The sequence below is a fragment of the Alexandromys fortis genome, unplaced genomic scaffold, assembly GCF_014885135.2.
Source record: "Alexandromys fortis isolate MF-2015 unplaced genomic scaffold, M_Fortis_MF-2015_v1.1 scaffold_92, whole genome shotgun sequence".
Classification (NCBI taxonomy): domain Eukaryota; kingdom Metazoa; phylum Chordata; class Mammalia; order Rodentia; family Cricetidae; genus Alexandromys; species Alexandromys fortis.
Window position 1 is genome coordinate 6,648,515 of NW_026067972.1, and position 19,848 is coordinate 6,668,362.

General features: G+C 51.6%; 1 protein-coding gene across 5 annotated transcripts; it reads right to left on the reverse strand.

Moving 5' to 3' along the window:
• Dnajb5 (DnaJ heat shock protein family (Hsp40) member B5) lies at positions 1-10,723 on the reverse strand. Of its 5 annotated transcripts, none has more exons than XM_050156071.1 (5): positions 10,525-10,723; positions 9,581-9,722; positions 7,229-7,473; positions 3,761-4,362; positions 1-3,571 (listed from the first exon to the last, which is right to left on the reverse strand). In XM_050156071.1, the coding sequence occupies exons 1-5, from the start codon at positions 10,685-10,687 to the stop codon at positions 3,338-3,340; spliced, it is 1,386 nt and encodes a 461-aa protein (XP_050012028.1). In that variant the 5' UTR covers positions 10,688-10,723; the 3' UTR covers positions 1-3,337. The 5 variants fall into 5 exon arrangements, with proteins under 5 accessions (XP_050012028.1, XP_050012031.1, XP_050012030.1 ...); XM_050156074.1 differs by lacking the exon at positions 9,581-9,722 and adding an exon at positions 9,782-9,938 and having other exon boundaries at positions 10,525-10,569; XM_050156073.1 differs by lacking the exon at positions 9,581-9,722 and having other exon boundaries at positions 10,525-10,652.
• Between the last annotated feature and the right edge of the window lie 9,125 nt (positions 10,724-19,848).

The window sequence follows — 19,848 nt, forward strand, 5'->3', positions numbered from 1 at the left end:
TTTGGTTTTTCGAGACAGGGTTTCTCTGTAGCTTTGGAGCCTGTCCTGGCACTAGCTCTTGTAGACCAGGCTGGTCTCGAACTCACAGAGATCCGCCTGCCTCTGCCTCCCGAGTGCTGGGATTAAAGGCATGCGCCACCACAGCCCAGCTGTATTTTACTTTCTTATATGCATGAATGTTTTGCTTGAATGTATGACTGTACACCGATCCATGCAGTGGCTTAAGGAAGCCAGAAGAGGGCATACGCTCACCCAACTGTGAGATCGTTGTGAGAGGGCGCTCTCTAACGGACTGCAGCTGTGGAGGGGCAGTGCTCAGGAGCAGAAAGCTAGAGGGGCTGGAGAGAGCATCACAGAGAGCAGCAGCTTTTCAGTTTCCTTTTTAGAAGGATATTGGAGATTTGGAAATTAGCTCATAATCCAAAGAGGCTCAGGAGAAGTGAGGTCCAAGTCACAGTCAGAGATCCTGACATCCAGTGAGCTGAGAGGTGTCCAGAAACTAATGTTTGAGTGACTGAGTGACTCCAATGGCTAAGACGGTTCACGATCAGGGTAGCCGAGTCTAAAGACTTCTTATTGTCATACAAAAGTGGAAAAATGATTGCCATAGTTGTTATTACAGAATCACACACACACACACACACACACACAATCACTCACATACACTAAAAACTTAAGTCCAATAAAGATCCACCCAGGAAACACTCCCTAGTTTCTTTATTTTCATAAAGTTCTACCCTGCATTCCCCCTTTCCTTTCTCCTTCCTCTCCTCTTTCTTGTGTGTGTGTGTTGTGTGCATTTCAACAGAAGCTTATCTTGCCTCAGGTAGCCTGTTTTCTAGGATCTCAGGGTCCCGTGGTCCCAGAAGAGTGTGTTCAGTGAAAATATGAAGACAGGACAATTTCTTAGGTCCTGTGTGTTCACAGAAGGGCCGGAAGGAGAATTCTGGTCCAGGACATTCAGATCCTCAAATTTTAGGTCTTAGGGAAGACACAAGATAATATTTAGCCTCAAGTGAGTGAGACCACTTTAGAATTCCCAATGAAGGAGAGAATGAAGTAGAATTATGCAGGGTGGGTTCCACCCTGCCCATAGCAGACATCTTTGTGATCCAGAACCCCTGGTTTGGGGAGTAGTAGAAGAGCCTCCCACAGGAAGTGGGAGGACAGGAGCCTTTGTCAGTGTTTCTGCACAGGATGAAGAAAGGTCAGAAAGGTCCCAAGAAGCCCAGTGACCACCTGTGGGGGGCCAGGCCCAGCAGAAGGCAGCTATCCTTGTGCTACTGGGGAAGTGGTCTCAAGACTGTCTTGGGCCTCTCTCTAGCAGTGTGACTGGCATACTTGAAGGTAGCCGTTCCTGTAACCACAGGGTTCGTTCCTACCCAGACCCAAGGGGAAAAGGCCTTTTTGTAGTATTAACCAGGCTCTGAGATTCAGGGTTGTCTAGCAGGGACAGGCAAGTCAGGCACCAGGACAGACATCCTCAGAAAATGGTGTGATTCAAGGAGTAGCAACTCTGGTTAGTGCCCTTCGCGGAACCCAGATCCCCAGCCAGGCCTGCCAGCATGCTCTAGCTACATTCTTTGTACCCAAACTTTAAAAAAAATTAGTTTTATTATTTTTAATTAATTGTGCATGTGAATGAATGCAGGTTCCTGAGGAGGCCAGGGTTGTCAGGTTCCCCTGAGCTACTGTGAGCTACTTGATGTGTGTCCTGGGAACTGAACTTGGCTCCTCTGTAAGAACAGGAAGTGCTCTTAGCAGCTGAGCCATCTCTCCAGCCCACTTGGTGGCCAAACTGTCTTTGGGAGTGTGCCTGTTCGTCAGTCAGAAAGTCCTCCATTCCCTCCAAGGAATAAAATGTCTCTAACTCAAAGAGAACGTTCAGACAAGTCTGTTAACTCTCATGTTGACACAGCTTCTGAAGAGAACAGACTCTGTTTCTCACAGCCAAGGGCATCTTCTCCACAGACAGCTGGGCTGTGGCTTTTAGCTTTGTTGTTTGGGGTATATATTCCGGAACTCCAAAAAGTCAGAGCTTACAGGAAGAAGGGGTCGGCTTCGGCTTAGACTGAGGTTGTTTGGCTTTTCTGGGAGTGATCAGGGCTCTGGAAGGAGTCTGACAGTGCCCCTGCATTCCTGCCTGCACCCCGGGGGCCCTGCTCCTGTTCAGAGGCCATATTTTTAAAATACTTTATTTTTTTCATAATACTGTCATTACAAAAAAATACAAAAAACTACTATAAAAACATTCAGGGGCTTGTCAAAGTGAGAAAACCTAAAGACCCCACCCCAGGACCAGCTGAAGCAGTCTTCTCCCATCTCCTTCACTATTAGACTTTTATACAACTGTGGGAGTGAGGTGGGGGTCACACAGGTAGAGAGGGGCTGGAAATCTCCGACACAGCCTCCAGAAAGGTAAGAAATAAGTAGCTTCACATATCACAAAAGTGGGGTTTGGAAGTTTGGGGTGGCTAGACCCTGAGTTCAGAGATGTGGGGAGGAACCTATGATCCTGAATCTCTTGGTGGGGAGTAGCTGCCACCTGACCCCAAAGCCCTTTCCTTCCTGACGGTGGCTGGGAGATGGGTCCTGCCCCACCTCTTAGCTGTAATGCATCAGCCCCTCTTTTCTCCATCCTTGAACACTCCTCAGAGCAGCGGCGGGGAGCGGACCCTCCAACTTGGTGGGTGTAGGGCAGGGCAGCTGTTGGGGAGGCTCCTGAGTGGTGGTTCACCTCCCTGCCCCAAATGAAAAAGTGTCTCGTGCTCAATGAATGGCCTTGTTCATAGGTAACGACCTCTCCTTCCTATGTCCTCTCCTCTTGTCTCCCAGAGAGACACAGACCACTTCAGGCAAGTGCTTCGTGTGCATGAATACTTGTGGGTTAGTCTTGGACACTACAGACCTGGGGGGGGGGTCCTTTCTGTCCTCTTTCTCCAGAAACAGGAGGACGCCAAAGGGAAGGGAGAGGAAAGGATTAGCAAGGCTGAGTGGGGAGGAGGACATGCTATTTACAGGCATGGACAAGGACTCTAGATCTTCAAGTAGCACTCAAGTCACTCTCCAGCCCCTGGAGTGGGGGCTGGATTCAAAACTAGTGACAGAAAATTGACCCCTGGCCTGGGCTAGCTCTCCCCACCTCCCTCCCATTCCCCCAAAGCAGCCCAGCTCTGAAAGGGGTTGGGGACAGGAACGTTTTCCTGAAAATCAGTGGCTTTTTTGTTTGCGTTTTAGAAAAGTGCCAGTGTCCAGTGGACATCCAGCCGGGTCCCCATGAGATGGGGTGAGTGTGGGGGTATTGCTGTGGTAGGCTCCAGACTGGCCGGGGCAGAGCCTAGGAGCAGGGTAGGTGCTGCTTAAGGATCTGCCGGGTCTGTGGTGTTAATCTGTCTGGGAATCGAACTTTGAACTCAACAATAAGATCTCCCCGCTGAGTGGGCACCTTGGGGAAGGGGAGGCCCTCCCCACGGAGTCTCTTCACGGTGCCTGGCTTGATTACATCATTGCAGGGCAAAGGGATCACTCGGCCATCAATGGTGGGAATGTTCACAGTGCAGCCACACAGCGCCTGGGGAAAACAAGGCAGAGAGTGAGGCAAAGGGAGGCGGAGAGTGGGGAGAAAGGAAGAAGATGTACACACAGGGTGTGGGAGATGTGAGAAAGGAAAGAGACGCTTCCTATCAGACAGACAAACAGACACACACACACACACACACACACACACACACACACACACACGCGCATGTGCGCGCCCCACCTCCTTGAGGCTGATCAGCGCACTGTAGAGCACATTGGTGCCATCTCGGCGGAAGTGTGCATGAGGCTTGTCTTTGAGCACGAAGACAATGTCGGCTGGGATGTTGTCAGGTGTGGCATCACCCTCTTTGGGGAAGGTGATCTTGGTACCTTCCTTCCAGCCACGCTTGATGACGATATGCAGGATTTTGTCCTCAGTGCGCACAGTTCGCCCATCAGGGTTAAGGCGCCGTCTTGTGATCTTCATACGCTTAGTGGAGCCATGGTAGATCTCCTCCAGGGACACCCGAAGCTCATGTACCACAGGGGGGTCCTGCACCTTGCGCCGGGGGTACAGCTGTTCTGGGGCTCGCCTTGGACCCCTACTCAGCCCATTGAAGCCAAAGCGGCCAAAGGCACCAAATGGGTCCTCATCTTCATCCACATCCATGTCATCTGGGTCAAAGCCACTGAAGGGCCGAGTGGAGCGGCTGCTGGCAAAGAAGATATCGAAGGGGTTGGAGCCACCAAAGAAGGAAGCAAAGGTGGCATGAGGGTCCCCATGAAAGGTGTAGTGAAAGGAGCCACCGGAGCCACCTGACGTACCACCGCCGGTCTTGAGGCCTAAAGGGGAGGAGAAATTAGGGGCAGTGTGGCCCATCCTGGCCCCATCCCAGTCTTTCCCCTGCCCGCTAAGCTGCCAGTTCATGGACCTAGAGAAAGAAGCAACCTTTAACTCCCGCAGAGAGGGTAACAATATAAAAAGTGTTGGACAAAATTAATATCCACTCAACTACATATTTAGGAGCAGATATCTGGGTACGGTGGTGCATATCTGTAACCTCAATATTCAAAAGACTGGGTAGGGGACTGAGAGTTTCAGGTCAGTCTGGGTTGTGCGGTGAGACCTGGTCTCAAAACACAAACCCAGGCAACCTGCATCTTGAGATTCCATCAAACTAGTTAGCCAATGAGTTGAAAAGTTAGGACTAGGGGACTTAGGAGATAGCCTCTGTTATGTAATCCTTCCCACTTACTCAGTCCAAACATGCCTCATAAAAGCTTGGGCAGCTGGCCTCATATCACATGACAGGCTATACCTGACTCCCAAATCCCTGTTTACGTCCCAAGACACACAGAGCTAGAAACAAGCAGACAGGGTTTGCCCACAGAGGGGCTAGGAAGTGACCTGTCCTAAATGACGTGTGGACACAAGCCAGGAGGAACCCTGCTTTAGTTCTTCTTCACCCTTCCCTAACTTTCGCTCCAACAGGAGAGCAAGAGGTCTCAAAAAACAAGGGAACTCATTGACATGGAAATGGAAAACGATTTTTCTAGAAAAAAAAAACTCAATTACTTTCTTCCCATACTTTGGTCCCATGACACACAGCTTCAGAGACTGTCATTCACATATTGTACAGACATAGGCGCCAATGGACCAGCTTCCCCAGAGTCACACCACACCACCCCTGCATCCCACAGCTAATGTGGAGCAACCACCACACAGTGGGCTGACGGCAGATGCTCTCTCTGGAGTTGGGTCTTGTCTCACTCAGGGACTCGGGTTTCTGGATGGTATTTTTATGGTAGGTGTGTGATGGAGTAGTGGGAAGTATGGGGGAGAGGATTAACAAGGGCCCCTCTTGTTGAGACTTATTTATTTATTTAGTGCTTCTGGGATGGATTCTAGGGCTTTGTGTACCATATAGCACTAGACTATATTCTTAGCCCTCTTTGAGCCTTTTATCTAAAATTTCATTTGGCCTTGGGAACCTGGGCCTAAGCTATCCTCTTATTTCATGGGACCACGAGGACGGGTTTGGGTTTGATTAGAGAGGGCAAGCAAATAGCAGGCATTCAGGACTTGTGGCTGTTGCCTCTGAACCTCTCACCTAAGACTTGGGGTCTGTTTTTCTGTTAAAGGCTAGCTACAAAGCAAGTTTATGAAGCTAGGCAGAGCTTGCTGAGAGAACAGGAGGCTGGACTGAGAACAAGAGGTGGGTAATTCTCACTGTGGGACTCTACCACACCACCCCACTTCAAAGAGAACAACTTGTCCCAAGCCAGAGCTGCACACACACTCCGTGCACAATTGTTCTGGCTGGCTGGTGAGGAAGAGACAGAGTAGACAGAAATAGACCTGACTTTCCAAGGCAGTCTCTCCCTCCTCCAACCCAGAGGTCTTCCCTGGGCCACAGAGATCTACACCAGAACCTAGGGGCTCTGCCTAGGGTTCGAGTCTGGGTGTTTCCTTCACTTGGGCTTGGGCTTGTATGTGGTGGGGGAGGAAGTTTCTCAGTAGCTTCTCCAGATCCTTCTCTTAACAAAGGTTAGGTTAAGTGCAGGATTAAATGCAATTCTGAGGCAGGCCACGTGAGGCATGGCGCCTGCACTGCCGGTCTTCTTTCCCCACTCCCATCCTTCCCATCCTCCCTCCCGAGCTGGGAGAATGCCGGGATTCAAGCAGGTGCCTGATCTCTCTGAGAACTGGCAAGTCTAGGAATGATCAGGGAAAAATAGAATAAGCTCACAGCATGGAGACTAAAGAGGGGGCTGGGAAGACAGGGCACAGGGAGGAAAGCAGCAGAGACGGACAAGACAAAATGAAGAGGGGACGGAAGGAGCATGCTCTTGAGCCCCTGCCTTTAGTCAGGCATGGTACATGCCATTAGCCGGTCTCATTCTAAGCACACGCTGGGGGAGGTGAAGAGGAGGACAGTGTGAGAGAATGGTGCATGTCGTTAGGAGGAAGGGCAGGTCTTCCCAGGAAGGAGAGTCCTCAGCTGTGACAATGTCTCTTAATATAGCCTGACAGGTGCCTGTGGCTGGCGGGTGGCAGGCGGGCCCCGAGGGGCAGGCCCAGAATTAGCAGCTACATCATGCCCGTGGGATGTGCTGGGAGGAGCCACGCTCTTGGAGGCTTTATTTGGGCCTTTCCTGCTGTCCGCCCTGTGCATGTCCACCAGCTGCCCTAGGGATGGGGTAAGATGCCAGCAACATCTCCCCTTCCACTCCTAGATCCCTGCCACTTCCTCTGGAAGACAAATCTGTGCTGCTGGCCCGAAGTGGCCAGGGGTTGGGGGATGGTGGCCAGAACCATTTCCACTCAGAACTCTAGTGGTTAATTCCCTGGCTGTTCAAGGGCCAGACTTTTATGCTGATGAATGTAAATGCCGTCCTCAGAGAGTCACGGCTGGCTCTCACCAACCTTTCAGATCAGCCAATGAAGCAGCGGGGACTTCAGGCAGGACTAATAAGGCTGGGAAGGAAAGAAGGTAGGAGGAGGGGGGGGGAGGCCTCTGGCTCAGACTCCAGCCTCTCTAGGGCTAGAAGGGGACAAGGGAGGGGGAAGAGATAGATGGGGAGGAGAGCGAGCAGGGACCAGGTAGTGAGTGAGCGGGCTGCTCTAAGGAGATTTGCCTCCTTCAACCCCACTATGAGAGCTGGCTCACCCAGGGGTCCAGGTTTGGGCCGCTGTACACCTTCTTACCTTCCTCCCCATACTGGTCATACAGGCTCCGTTTCTTAGGGTCACTCAGCACGTCATAGGCCTCAGCAATCTCCTTAAACTTCTCCTCAGCATTGGGTTCTTTGTTCTTGTCTGGGTGGTATTTCAAGGCCATCTTCCGATAGGCTTTCTTGATCTCATCCTCATTGGCCCCTGACGGGATTCCGAGAATCTTGTAATAATCTTTTCCCATCACAGCCACTGGACCGGTGCTGGGCTCCTTGTTTCTGAAAGAACCCAAGTCCAGTCTTTGGTACCCTGTTCTCTACAGCCCAGCCCCACTCCTGATGATCCTGCAATCCTTAAAATGACTCCCTGTGTGACCTTCAATAGGTCATGCCTGTCTTCTGGGCCTCTCTCTCCCCATCTGTACAATCAAAGTCTTGGGCTAGATGATGCCTTCCAGCTCTGACATGATAGGATTCTGTGATCCTTTGTGGTCCACTTCTTGGGGCCAGCCTGAGGACCCCTGGGAGGCCCTTCTGAGTGAGATGGCTCTGTAGACTGACAGACTCACAGAAGCTGGCGAAGGTCAGCGGACTGAGTGAGGTCACCTGAACTTCGTAGTCTTCCTACGCCACACCTCAGGCATGGTGCCCAGACTGAGGACAGCTGGGGTAGTAGCCCAGGACCGGGACCAGGCTCCAGTCTTCGGCCAAGTTGAACCAGAGTATGGGAGTTTGGAGTCTTTTCTGCCACTGGGGACCCTAGATCTCTCTACCCTTTCTCCCCAGACTATACTAAGGTACACGTGTAACTCAGATCACAGGATGACTCACAGCCTTGGAACCAGCTGTTTCTAACACCCTCATTAGCAAGGGGGGGCACTGTCTATCCCTCGTTTCCCAGCATCTACGCCCTGACGTGGGAATACATGTCTACATGGCCTAAGCACCAACGGTAGTGAACAAAAGCACCAGAGAAAAGGCTTTCTTAAGCCTCACTGCCAGGAGACAGATGGACACCAACCACCTTGTCCTAAATACCTTTGTTGAAGCCCTTCCTCTACCTGCTCCTACCGTTTAGGACCTGACTCCTCCGATAACCCCTTCTGAGTGGGGTTCACAGACACCAATGTACTCTTCCGCTCTAGCCTGCTCTCATCAATGGATCTGTGGACAATATGAAGGGAGTGGCCAGATGCCGTTCTTTAGCATTTTTGAGGGGTAGCCAGCCCTTGTCAAAACAGGGAGAGCCAGAGTCTTTCCAGCAATGTCTGGCAGCCACAGCTGAGGCCTGTTTTTCTGACCCTACTACTTCACAGTAGTGAGGTGTACAAGGTATCCTGGCAGGAAGGACTAAGGGCTATGTCAGGGGTGAAGCTTCGGGGGCTCCAGCTAGGCAGGGAGAATGGCCTTAGCTCCTGGCCCTATAGGGCCTGCTGCAGGTGGCTAGGTTGACTCATGGCTCTGGGAGTCACCTCACTCTGACAAAGAGAAGGCACCATAGAGGCGGGTACTCCCCCATTTCCCCACACCAGCATGTCACGCCTGTGGGGGAGACAGGAGTTGGGGGAGGCAGAGAAGAAAGAGCATCTGGGGGAGGGCAGCCATTTTCGGAAGCGGCATTAGCAGTCTGAGAGGGAGATGGGGTGGTCTGCCATCTTTGCCTCAGCCCACACTTTCTTTACCCCTGGATTGAAAGAAACCTAGAACAGCAACAGGGTGCCAGAAAACTCCAGCAGGTTCTAGGCAGAGGGGCAAGCGGCATAGCCTACAAGCCCGCCCACCTTTTGTGGTCCTTTCATTACCTCTTCACCACTGCCAGCTTCCTCCCTGGCATCCACCTGCTAGCTATTCTCGACCCATAATTCTCTTGCCTCCACAGACACAGGGCAAACTCTCGGGACCTGCCTCCTTTCCCACCTTTCCACCCTCCTTCCCTCTCCCTCCCCGCAAGCCACGTGGCAGAATGACAAAGGAGCCCCATGGCATGGCTCTGTCTTTGATGAATGAGGAACATGTTGGGGTAGAGCTAGGAATGAAAAAAATAAGGATAAAGAGCAAAAGGGACCGCCAAGGCCAGGGAGGAACCGGTGGTACTGACAGAGGGCATGAGAGATGACAAAGGAAATGGCCGAAGTGGAAAACAGGTGACCGATGGCTTGAGAGGGAGAAGGGAGGAACTGAAATATCGGAGATGGTGTGGAAACAAAGAGCTTGAGACAGATGAATGATATGGGGGACAATTCATTCAAACGATCAGATGAGGTCAAAGGATGTCACAGGGTGAGATGAGGATGCAAGGGAGGAAGGAGGGAGGCAGTGCAGGGAATGGCTGATGTGGAGAATGGACTCGGCATGGGTATGAGTGCCCTTCTCAGGAGGGACTTACCGAAACTTTACAAACCCATTCAGCGTCCACGCTCGAAGTTTTAAGGGCTCCAGCTGAATTTTAAACATCAAGCTGGCTAAGAAGTCTTCTCCCCAGAAGTGTGGGAAGCTCCGGAAAGCTCCTCGAGCCTGTAGTGGGGGTGCTGCTGGGGGTGGGCAGGAGAGCACTGTGCGCTTAAACATGCCCAGCCAAGCCCCTCACCTCTGATCGCTCCACCGGAGCCTGCTTGGGACGCTGTAGCTCTGGCAGCCACCTCCTCAGATTCTCAGAGGCCCTTGCCCAGCAAGGCCTGTCCCGTGCCGCAGGAGCTGGACCTGATCCCCAGGTGCGGAGTGGAGGGAGAGGGTCCAGCGGCCACCTGCTCTCAGGTACAGCAGTGTCTGGCTGAATGTGAGTGGCTGTATGGCTGTGTGACAGTGAGGCTGGAAGTGACAGTATGTGCTTGTTGAGTGGCAGCGTGTGTACCTGTGACAGGTGTGATAGTGAGGGCCTGAGAGGCAGTGAGCTCCTCTCGCCTCTCTGGGGAGGACCTAAGCCCAATCTCCAAGAATCTACTCAATGAAGTCACTGACGGGGAGTCTCCTCCTCCGCAGATGGGCGGGGAGGGGCGGGGCTGAGCCGAGCCTGGCCCGGACAAAAGGCGCGGCGGGGAGAGGAAGGAAGGGGGTTCGCGCGGGGGAGGGGGTCGGTGATGTCACCCCAGCTGGCTGGCTGGCCTGCTCAGAAACGCCTCTGCCCGGCGCAACCCAATCCAACCCGACCCAGCCCTACCCTCGTCGCAGACACCCAGCACCTGGCAGACCCCAAGCTTCCAGGCCCCAACACCCCTATGGCAGTGGAGGCTATGGACCCTCGGTGTCCCCCGTCTCCCCCCCTCCGGCTCCGGACCTGTCTTCTCGACGCCCCACTCCCGGGACCCCCGAGTCCTCGCTCAGCACCCTCACCGGTGAGGAGCTGCGGGCGCCGCCGCGGTCCTTCTATCAGCCGCTGCCCCCTCCCCCGGCTCCGGCTCCGCCGCCTCCACTCGGGACAGGAGTCGCCTGCCCGCCGGCCGCAGACAGCGGGACCGGGAGCCCGCCCCCACGGCTCCGCCTCCGGGCTTCCCATTGTACTGTCTGCCCGTCACTCAGCTCAGACTCTGCTATGATTGGACATCTCTCAACGAGCGTCCGGGTGATAGCCACCCCTTCTCCGCCCCTGTCACCCGGCCACACGCGCGTACATTCCGGGCAGTGATTGGTGTGGGTGTGATTGGTGCCCTCCGGGATCAATCAACCACACCTCTTCTCCATCTCGTCGTGTCATTGGTGAAAAGGACAGAGGGCGTTAACTCCAGGCGCCCTTTGATTTTATTGGCTCATCCCTGTGACTTCGACCCAAGCCAGCCGGGCAACTATATTAGTCCAGTCTCCAGTATGAGGTGAGCCGTGCTGGCAACTGCTTGAGTCCAGGGAGAACCTTCTGGAATGAGTTCAGCCTCAAAGACCACCTAATAGGAAAACTGCGTTCTCCACTTGGCGGTGACACCAGTCATTCTTTCCTTTCTTCATTTAGGAGAGTCGAAGGATAGAGAGCGGGAATAGTGCACTGGGGGAGGTGTAGCCTCTCTTCTTACCATTTAGCAAATTGTGAGCCAACCCGACCTGGCCTGGTTTAGCCTTACTTTGTCTTGTTCTGAGGTTGACCTGACATGGCTTAACGGTAGCACGAAACAGACCAGGACAGACCTGAGAGTCTTGTGTGCCCTTGCTACCTCCTCTCTGCACACTCTAGTAACTGGTAACTCCAGGAGTGACACCTTAATGAGTCTCTGTCCAGCTGCCTTCCGCCCGTCTTCCGTGTAGACCTTTCTAGCTGGCTGTTGACTCTCTTAGGAGCGGCCACTTCTCAGCTACTTGGAGTCCACAGAGCCCCTTATAACCAACCTTTCATCTTTGTCTTTAACTTCTTTTTCTTGCTCCCATGATACCCGTCCTTCCCTCACCCCAACATTCTGTCTTTTTATGTATCTTCCTTACTTTTTTCTTTTGTCTTATTCTTAATTTATCTCCCTATTTCTGTGGTCTGCAATATCACAGCTCATGGCTTTCCCTTTAATCCTTTACCTCAGCTTCTCATGGTCCCCTTTCTTAACTCCCGCATACATTGTCACCTCTGCTCCCCCAAACCCCCAGTAAATCATTAAATCTCAGCCCCAGTGTCCCTGATACTCAGAGCAGGCGGGGCTGCGGAGGCGGTCGCCAGCGGAAGCCGCCGCTCCAGCAGACACCGAGCTTGGCGCCCACGTTACTGTCTCCCAGGCCCATCTGTGCTGGAGGGAGCGGGGGTGGGAGGGGGTAATCTGGGGGTGAAGAGGGGGAAGGGTTCTTGGGAGATTTAGTGACAAAGAAAAGGCCTGAGAAAATGCTCTCGTCTCTCATTCTTTGCCAGTTTCAAGAGACAGATTTAGATACCTAGGAGGCCATGCAAGTTGGATAGAACTGTAAACTGAGGCTTGGACTATCTAGGCCACAGGTTAGAGCAGGAGAAGGGTCTGGGGATTTGGAGGCAAGGTCTACATATTCTTAACTACCTGTCTCTTCCCGTTGTGCCATCTGGGACTCTTGAGTGTAAAGGAATTTGAGTAAGAAAAGGAATGAGGGTGGGAAGAGGAAGCGGGGTAGAGGAGTGATGAAGGATGGGAGATGGCGTGTTAGTTTGGGAACAAGCAGGTATCTGGCTGAAGGAGGTGGGATGGGAACTGGAAAGGGGCCAGAGGAAGATAGGGTGGGAGGCAAAAAGGAAGTGAGGGGTGAGACGAAGGTGAGAGAGGCCGGGGTGGAGATTGTAGGAGCAACAAAATGGGACCGAGAGACCAGAGGGGGAAGAGTGAGGAGGAAGGGATGAGGGAGGCAGCGATGAGGGCATGACGCAGTGTGGTATGGAAATGGACGAAGTGGGAAGAGGGGCCTGGGAGTGGTACTGCCTCCTAGGATTTGGGGGCCCTCACTATTCTTCCTCCTGACTTAGGGACCCCCAACAGCCCGCAGCTATGTTCCTTTCTAAATCGAGGTCTGCCTCTTACTGCTTCTAGCCTTGTCCATGTCAGCACAGAGGCTGAGTTGCGTCACCTGGCTCTGCCCCTGCTAAACTTCAGGGACTCTAGGTTTGTGTCCTTAGGAGTGAGACCCAACTCTACTGTCTGCATCACCACCGTTGCCTTCTGACCCACTATCCAGGGCGTCTGAGCAGAGTGCACAGCGCAGCATGGACTCTAAGAACCCAAGCGCTGAAGTCGGAGAGCCTGTTGACCTTGGGAGACCACTCGCCCCTTTTGCGCCTCGTTTGTTCTTGGCAACTTGGCCAAGCAACAGTGGAAGCTCACAGGGCTTTTTCAAGGGTTAATTAAGGTGACACATGTAATAATGGTCTTCGTTCTGAGCTTGGCATGTGATGAATATTCAAATTAACTCTTACTATGTGTTCAGGGCTATCTGTGTGTTGTGAGAGTGTGAGTGTGTCTGATTGGAAGTTATTTACTGTTATAGTCATAATTCCATTGTAAGGGTGTATCTGCACAATTATCTTTGTGTGTAGTATGCCCAATTCTGTACTTGTTATCGGTATGTGATTTTCATGACAGCACACGTGTATGATTAAATGAATGGCTGTACAGGCAAGTGGCTACATGATGAAGAGGGGGAAGTATGTGGCTACTGACACCATTTCTGCCAGTGTATGTACCCATCTGTGATCATGTTGGCTCCAAACACCCCCGCTTGTCCTCCCCGCTCACGGAGACGTCATAACCCTAGGTGTCCCTCATTTCCTCACCCTGAGGGAACCGGAACCTGTGGGCAGGGGGTGGGGGTGGGTGTCAGTGAGGAGGTGTTTGAGCAGGAGCTCATGTCCCCTCCCAGGCTGTGTATGGAAAGGGGAGCCCCCTATCTTGCACATCCCAAATCCTCCAGAGGAAGTGCTCCCCCCCCCCTCGGCCTGTTCCTAGTTCCCTGTCTTGTCACCATGGCAACAGTTGCCAGGGGCTCCCATGGTTGCTAAGATATGGGTGTGGGAGGATGCCAGGCCCTGTTGCTAGTAGAAACAGAATCCTGGAGGCAAGGAAGACTACCCCCACAGCTGCCAGCTCTATGCAGCAACAGCACTGGCTCTTGGGCTGCCCCTTTCCCCAAATTGAACCTATGATTCATGTGTGGTAGTGTGGAGTATGAGGAGGCTACAGTATGAAGCTGGGACTGCAATGTCTTCTGAGGAGAAAGGGGGATCCTCAGTCTACCCCATCGCCACGTTTAAAGCCAGCAACTCCTTAGAGAAACTAGAGGTTGCTTTCTTCTGTTTCTCATCTTCCCTACTGGTCCCCTGGGTCGCATCTATGTCTGGGGCTCTCCAGTGACTGGCTGCTCGTCAGGTGATGTTTCACCTGGCCATACGAATGCTGCTTTGAATGCAGACTGACTCCTTCCTGTGGTCAGACTCTTAGCATCTCATCTGATGCGTGCTTCGTGCTGACGTATGAACATAGACTTGGTCCCACACTGAGTCCCAACTTTGGCACCTGCTTGAGACACTGCCTCCAGCTATAATCTTCGCCAAAGCAATCCTTTGACTCCAGCCTCAGCCTTAGCTTATTTCCTAGACATTAAGCCCTAATTTTAATGCTAGACACATAAACTTATTGTCATTGTCACTCTTGTCTTTTTCACTGACTGAGCACTGACCAGCGATTTAACTCCCTGGTACTCGCTGGCATCTCCTTGAGCTTCGAGGCCAAAAGTGATCAGTACCTTTGGGGTTTGAAAGATTTAATTTCTCACTTTAGGAGGAGATGGCAGTTCTAGGGATGGCCAGCAGAGGGCGAGTAGCATAAGAGTCTCAAGGCAAGCTTCCAGGAGCCTTCTAAGGAAGTTTTAGGTTTTTGATACCTAAACTTTAAAGTCATGTGACTGCTTGAACTTACATACCTATCTTCAGATCAGCTTGGATAAGGGCTGGGAAGGTGCTTAATGTGGACTGGCTGCTCAGGTGTCAAGAGGACTCAGTACCTTGCCAGGTATCACTCTCAAACTCAGCACCTTTGTCGAATGTTTTGATGGCTTCACTGCCTCTCCTGGTGGTTAGTTGTCCTTCGTTCACCTCCCAGCTAGGCTCTGTCCTTGAGACTCCTCCAGCTTTATAGATCCCATTGCCAAATCCCAGCCATCTGCACCACTCATGCCCACCCTCTCCAGGATCCAGGCCTTCATGGGCTTTTCATCTGCCACGTTCGATTCCAGCCATTCAAGGCTTTCAGTCTGTGCTCGTTCCAGAAGTGCTGGATATGAACAAGGCTTGAACAAGATGGCTTGCCTCAGCCCGGCAGTGGTGGTGTACACCTTTAATCCCAGCACTTGGGAGGCAGAGGGAGGTGGATCTCTGTGAGTTCGAGGTCAACCTGGTCTGTACAAGAGCTAGTTCCAGGACAGGCTCCAAAAGCTATGGAGAAACCCTGTCTTGAAAATAAAAAAAGAAAAAGAAAAGGAAAAAGGATGGCTTGCCTCCCCTCCCTTACTAGCTAGACTTTTTTCCATGTAACCTTAGGTGGCATTCATTTTGCTTTTCCTTTTTTGGTAGCTAACTCATATAGATCACTCATACCAGGTTAAAACCACAAGCACTTTTTTGCCCCTGAGCTGCTGATTCATCTCTGGTCTATTATGATTTTGAAAAAAAAACTTGAAATAAGTTAAATAAAAACATTTTGATGATACTTTCTGAATTTGAGGGCAATCTTTGAGCCTAGAAATCTCTACATTTGATGTTTACTTGGAGTGGGAACAAAGGACCGACAGTCTCTAGCTGGCTGTGACTTCAGCACTGTGGACAGAGACCACGGGCGGTACCTCGAGCTGTCTATGCCTGAGACTGCAGGAGGGTGGAAGGTAACACACAGCTTCAGAGGAACCAGAATCTAGCTGCTCGCTAGCTCGGAGCCTTTCCTCTCACCAACCTCAATCTGTTTTTTCTATCAGCTCAGAAGGCAGACATGACAGGAACTGTTCTTTAGCTTTTTTTAAAGATGAGGAAACAGATTTGTCGAGTCAAATCCAAGGAACCCCTGGAAAAAGTGGAGTTAGGGAGAACACTGGGTTTAACTTGATGTTTAGAGAACTGAGTAGCACTGTTTCTCCTTGGGGGAATGACTTTCTTGGTAGACAGAGGGAGCGTACAGAGCCAGACAGGCAGAAGTTTGTGCAGAGGTGGGGTTCCAACAAGCCCTGGGAGCAAGTGGCCCCTGGTGAGAGTACGGTCCTAGCAGGGATTAAACCTCCAACTAGGATTGCTGAATGGGGGAGGGGGAGGAAACTCTGTTGTTCATAGAGTACAGGATTTTATTTTATTTTATTTTTTATTTTTATTTTTTTTGAGATAAGGTTTCTCTGTGTAACAGTTCTGGCTGTCCTAGAAATCACTTTGTAGATCAGGCTGCCCTCAAAGTCACTAGTATTTGCCTGCCTCTGCCTCCCAAGTGCTGGGTTTAAAGATGTGCACCACCACCGCCTGGCGGGATTTTAATTTTTAAAGATTGCATATTTATTTATTTTGTGTGTGCATACATGCCATGCCATGTGGAGGTCAGAGGGAAACTTATGGGAGTTATCTCCATTTGCCACGGGGATCGAACTCAGGTCATCAGGTTTGGCAGCAAGTGCCTTTCCTCTCTGAAGCCATCTCACCAGCTAAGAATCAGTTTTCACGCCTTTTGCAACCCTGCTGCTCAGCTTCCCCAGTCTGGAGATAAGAAGGAACTCCTGTGACTGTCAAACTTCCCTAGTCGGGTGGATACTCCCTGCCCTGTGGGAAAACCCTAGATGGGGGGGGGGGAGTGTGGAAGCAGGAAGCGTGGAAGACTTGTGCAGGTGGTGAAGCGTCTGTAACGTGGCTACAAGCCTGGCTCTCTGTCTGGGTCTATTCTGAGGAGTGGAGAGGGGAGGTGCTAGACTACACGGCAACAGGTCCCTTGAGGTGCTCTGACAGGCACATGCATGCTCACACAGTGCATGCGCGCGCGCGCGCGCACACACACACACACACACACACACACACACACACACCCCACTAAGAATATGAACACTGAAGACAGACTGAAGGCTGCACTGTCCTGTGTTTTATACTCAGGTCAGGAACTGCTCAGGGATGGGAAATGACAGAGAAATGGGAGGATCCCCAACAACAGGAAGCAAGCAGCAGAAACAACATCACAATCTCTTTATTCTGGTTTCTGCAGGGTCCAGCCGCTGGGAGCTCCTGCTCGGAGTACTGTGAAGGCTGAGTCACAGGGAGGAGCATGCAGCTGTAGATAGGAAGAGGGCTCAGGGTTGGTCCCTTCTGATTGCTGCCAAGTTATCTTCAGCAGAAAAGGCCGTGGGAAGGACATGAGGAACTAGAGAGCCTTGGGTCCTCAGTTACTTCAGGGTTCTCAGACACCCCTCCCCTCCAGCCTGTTTGGCTGGAAACAGACCACAATATCCCTTAATGGTTGGAGGCTAAATCTGAAGGCCTTTGCCGTCTGGAGAGGCCAACCCGTTCCATCCCAATCTGGACTGGAGTTAGGCTTCTTAATCATTCTTTTAGATCAGACCAGATCCTCTGCTCCATACTCTGGACTATTGGGGCATGCAGCCCAGCGGGGGCAGCTTTTCTTTAGTGCTGGTCTAGTGGAAATTCTTTTCAAGGTTGCCAAAAATAGTGGCAAAAAGCAAGCAACTCCAGGAGGAAAGCTCGGCCCCACCATATTCCAGGGCTGAGCTGTGGGAACAGGCCATACACTCATCATGCCCACTTAAGATCTCCATTGTCTGGGCAGCAGCTAGGACCAAGGGAGACACAGTGAGCAAATTAAACCCAAATGGCAAGGAGAATGTGGTGACTTGACTCCACTGTAAATGACAGATTAAAAGGGGGCCAAGGTGACAGGTACTTCCAGGGTTTTCTGAAATTCTGGCATCAAGGTTGTTTTGCCTTTTAGTGCCAAGTACGGAATAGTCATGTGCCTCATAGTGACATTTCAACCAACAACAGACGGCATGTACAATGGTGGTCCTATAAGTTATATTGCCTAGTAACATGGTAGCTGTCTTGGTTTATGTAAGAGCACTCTTTGATGCTTGCACTAAGAAGTTGCCTAATGACACAGCTCTCAGAATGGATTTCCAGAGTGGAACTGGGCTTCTTACTCATGGGTCCAGACAAGGCCTGCTTGTTTTCCATGCTCTGGGCCACAAATGACCCTATATACGTGTCTTTCTATTACATGTGCAGTGTATGACTGCATTATGTCTTTACTCTGCTGGTTGGAAGGAGACATGGAATATCGCCATCAGAGCCTGTTGCCAGTCAAGTTTTGTGCCCCAAGGTTGCTTACTTTTGGCTCTTGGGTAGTGACGGCTGGACGGGCCCCTACTAGGCAGTGTCTGCGGAGCCTGTCTCTTAGCTTGAGTGCTTTCTGCACTGCTGGAAGCTGTGATGCCTACAAAGACTGTTGTGCTTTGGGCTAAGGCATGGGGCAGCCTTGGTATTCATTTTCCTGGGGAGCGGCCTCTTTCCAGGCAGTTGAATTCTGTGCTTTCTGTTTTGGTGATAGGAATGGGGGAACTCCAAGGCCTGGCCACTTAAACAAGGTCCAGGTGACCTCCCATAGGGAGCACAAGGGCTGGAAAGGCAAGTGTCTACCCTGCCAGCCCACTGCTTGGGCTGGGGGTAGAAAGAGGCAATGTATTCATGGCTTCTGCTGCAGCTATCCTCAGAGGAAGGGCACTTGAGTGGATCAGTACCTAGGAATGAGGAAACTGCTCCATCCCTGGGATACCACAAGGGGTCACTGCCTCAGGGGAGGAGGCCAAGGAACAGACCTGGATTGTTGTGCAGGGCTAAGCCAATCTCAGGAACTCTGACCCTTCATTTAATTTTGAACATATGGACAAAAACTGCTGGAGGAAAACCAAGCTTGGGGCAAGCAGTCTTCAGGGAAGCACACGTGTAACTCAAGCCTCCAAGCCTCCCTTGGTTGGAGTTCAGGATGGATGGTGTTTGGGAAAAGCAGTGATCTTAATTGTTGGCAGCCAAGACGGAAAAGACAGAAACATTTTCTCATACCCTCATCAGAGCCAGACATTAATGTTTGCACTTGGCAGGACTTCAGACAGTCACAGTGATAGGAAGGCTTGAAAAGGGATGAGTCTCACTGGGTGATGACAGTGCACCTCTGTGCACGCGCCAGGGGCTCCGGGAGGCCACTTCAGAGAGAGCATGGACACTGGGGTTGGGGTGAGCCTCTGCAGCAGTGGATTAGGGAGCAAGGGACCCTCCCTTTGGTAAACGAGATGATCATGGGGAAGAGGCCAGCTGTCCTGTATGCTCTTTTGCTTCTCAGGATTGTTGTAAGTTGGAACCCCCATTCTTTGTTGGGGGTAGAGTCCCGTGGGCCCTCTGCATCAGGCCCCCACCAAGGAAAACCACTGTCCTGGATACAGAGGTGCTCCCAAATAGGCCTGGTCCTAGTGTGGATGAGCTGTGGGGCTGGTTCTGCAAACTCTGGGACCCAGCCAGCCTGTGGTCTTCTGCCCTTCAACTGCAGGAGCAAGAAACTCAGAACAAACAAGCAACAAACAAACAAACAAAACCTCCACAGCTCCAAAGTGGCAAGCATCATCTTAAAGGACCGTGGAGCAAGATGGGCTCCCAGTACCTACAGCTGGGGAGTGGCAGGAAAGATCTGTTCAGCTCCCAAAGCCCAGAGATGATGTCTTGTGAGGTTCAGCAGCTCCCAGCCACAGGGATAGATGATGACTCACTGGGAGAGTGAGCAAGAGACCTTATATTTAACATGCTTTAATCTTCTCCGTGGAAAACCCTAGGCCTGGCTGCTACAGACAGTCCTTGAGTCCAGGAGCTTTGAGCTTTGTGCTTTCCTTCCTTCCTTCCTTCCTTCCTTCCTTCCTTCCTTCCTTCCTTCCTTCCTTCCTTCCTTCCTCCCTCCCCCCCTCCCTCCCTCCCTCCCTCCCTCCCTCCCTCCTTTCTTTCTTTCTTTCTTTCTTTCTTTCTTTCTTTCTTTCTTTCTTTCTTTCTTTCTTTCTTTCTTTCTTAAATAATGGGCCCCCTTATCAATAAGTCCTGGGGACATGGCTGAGTAGTTTTCATTGTTATTTTTGAGACCAAGTCTCACTTGTGTAACTTACTATTTAGACCAGGCTGGCCTTCAACTCATAGAGATTCACCTGCCTCTGTCCCCCAAG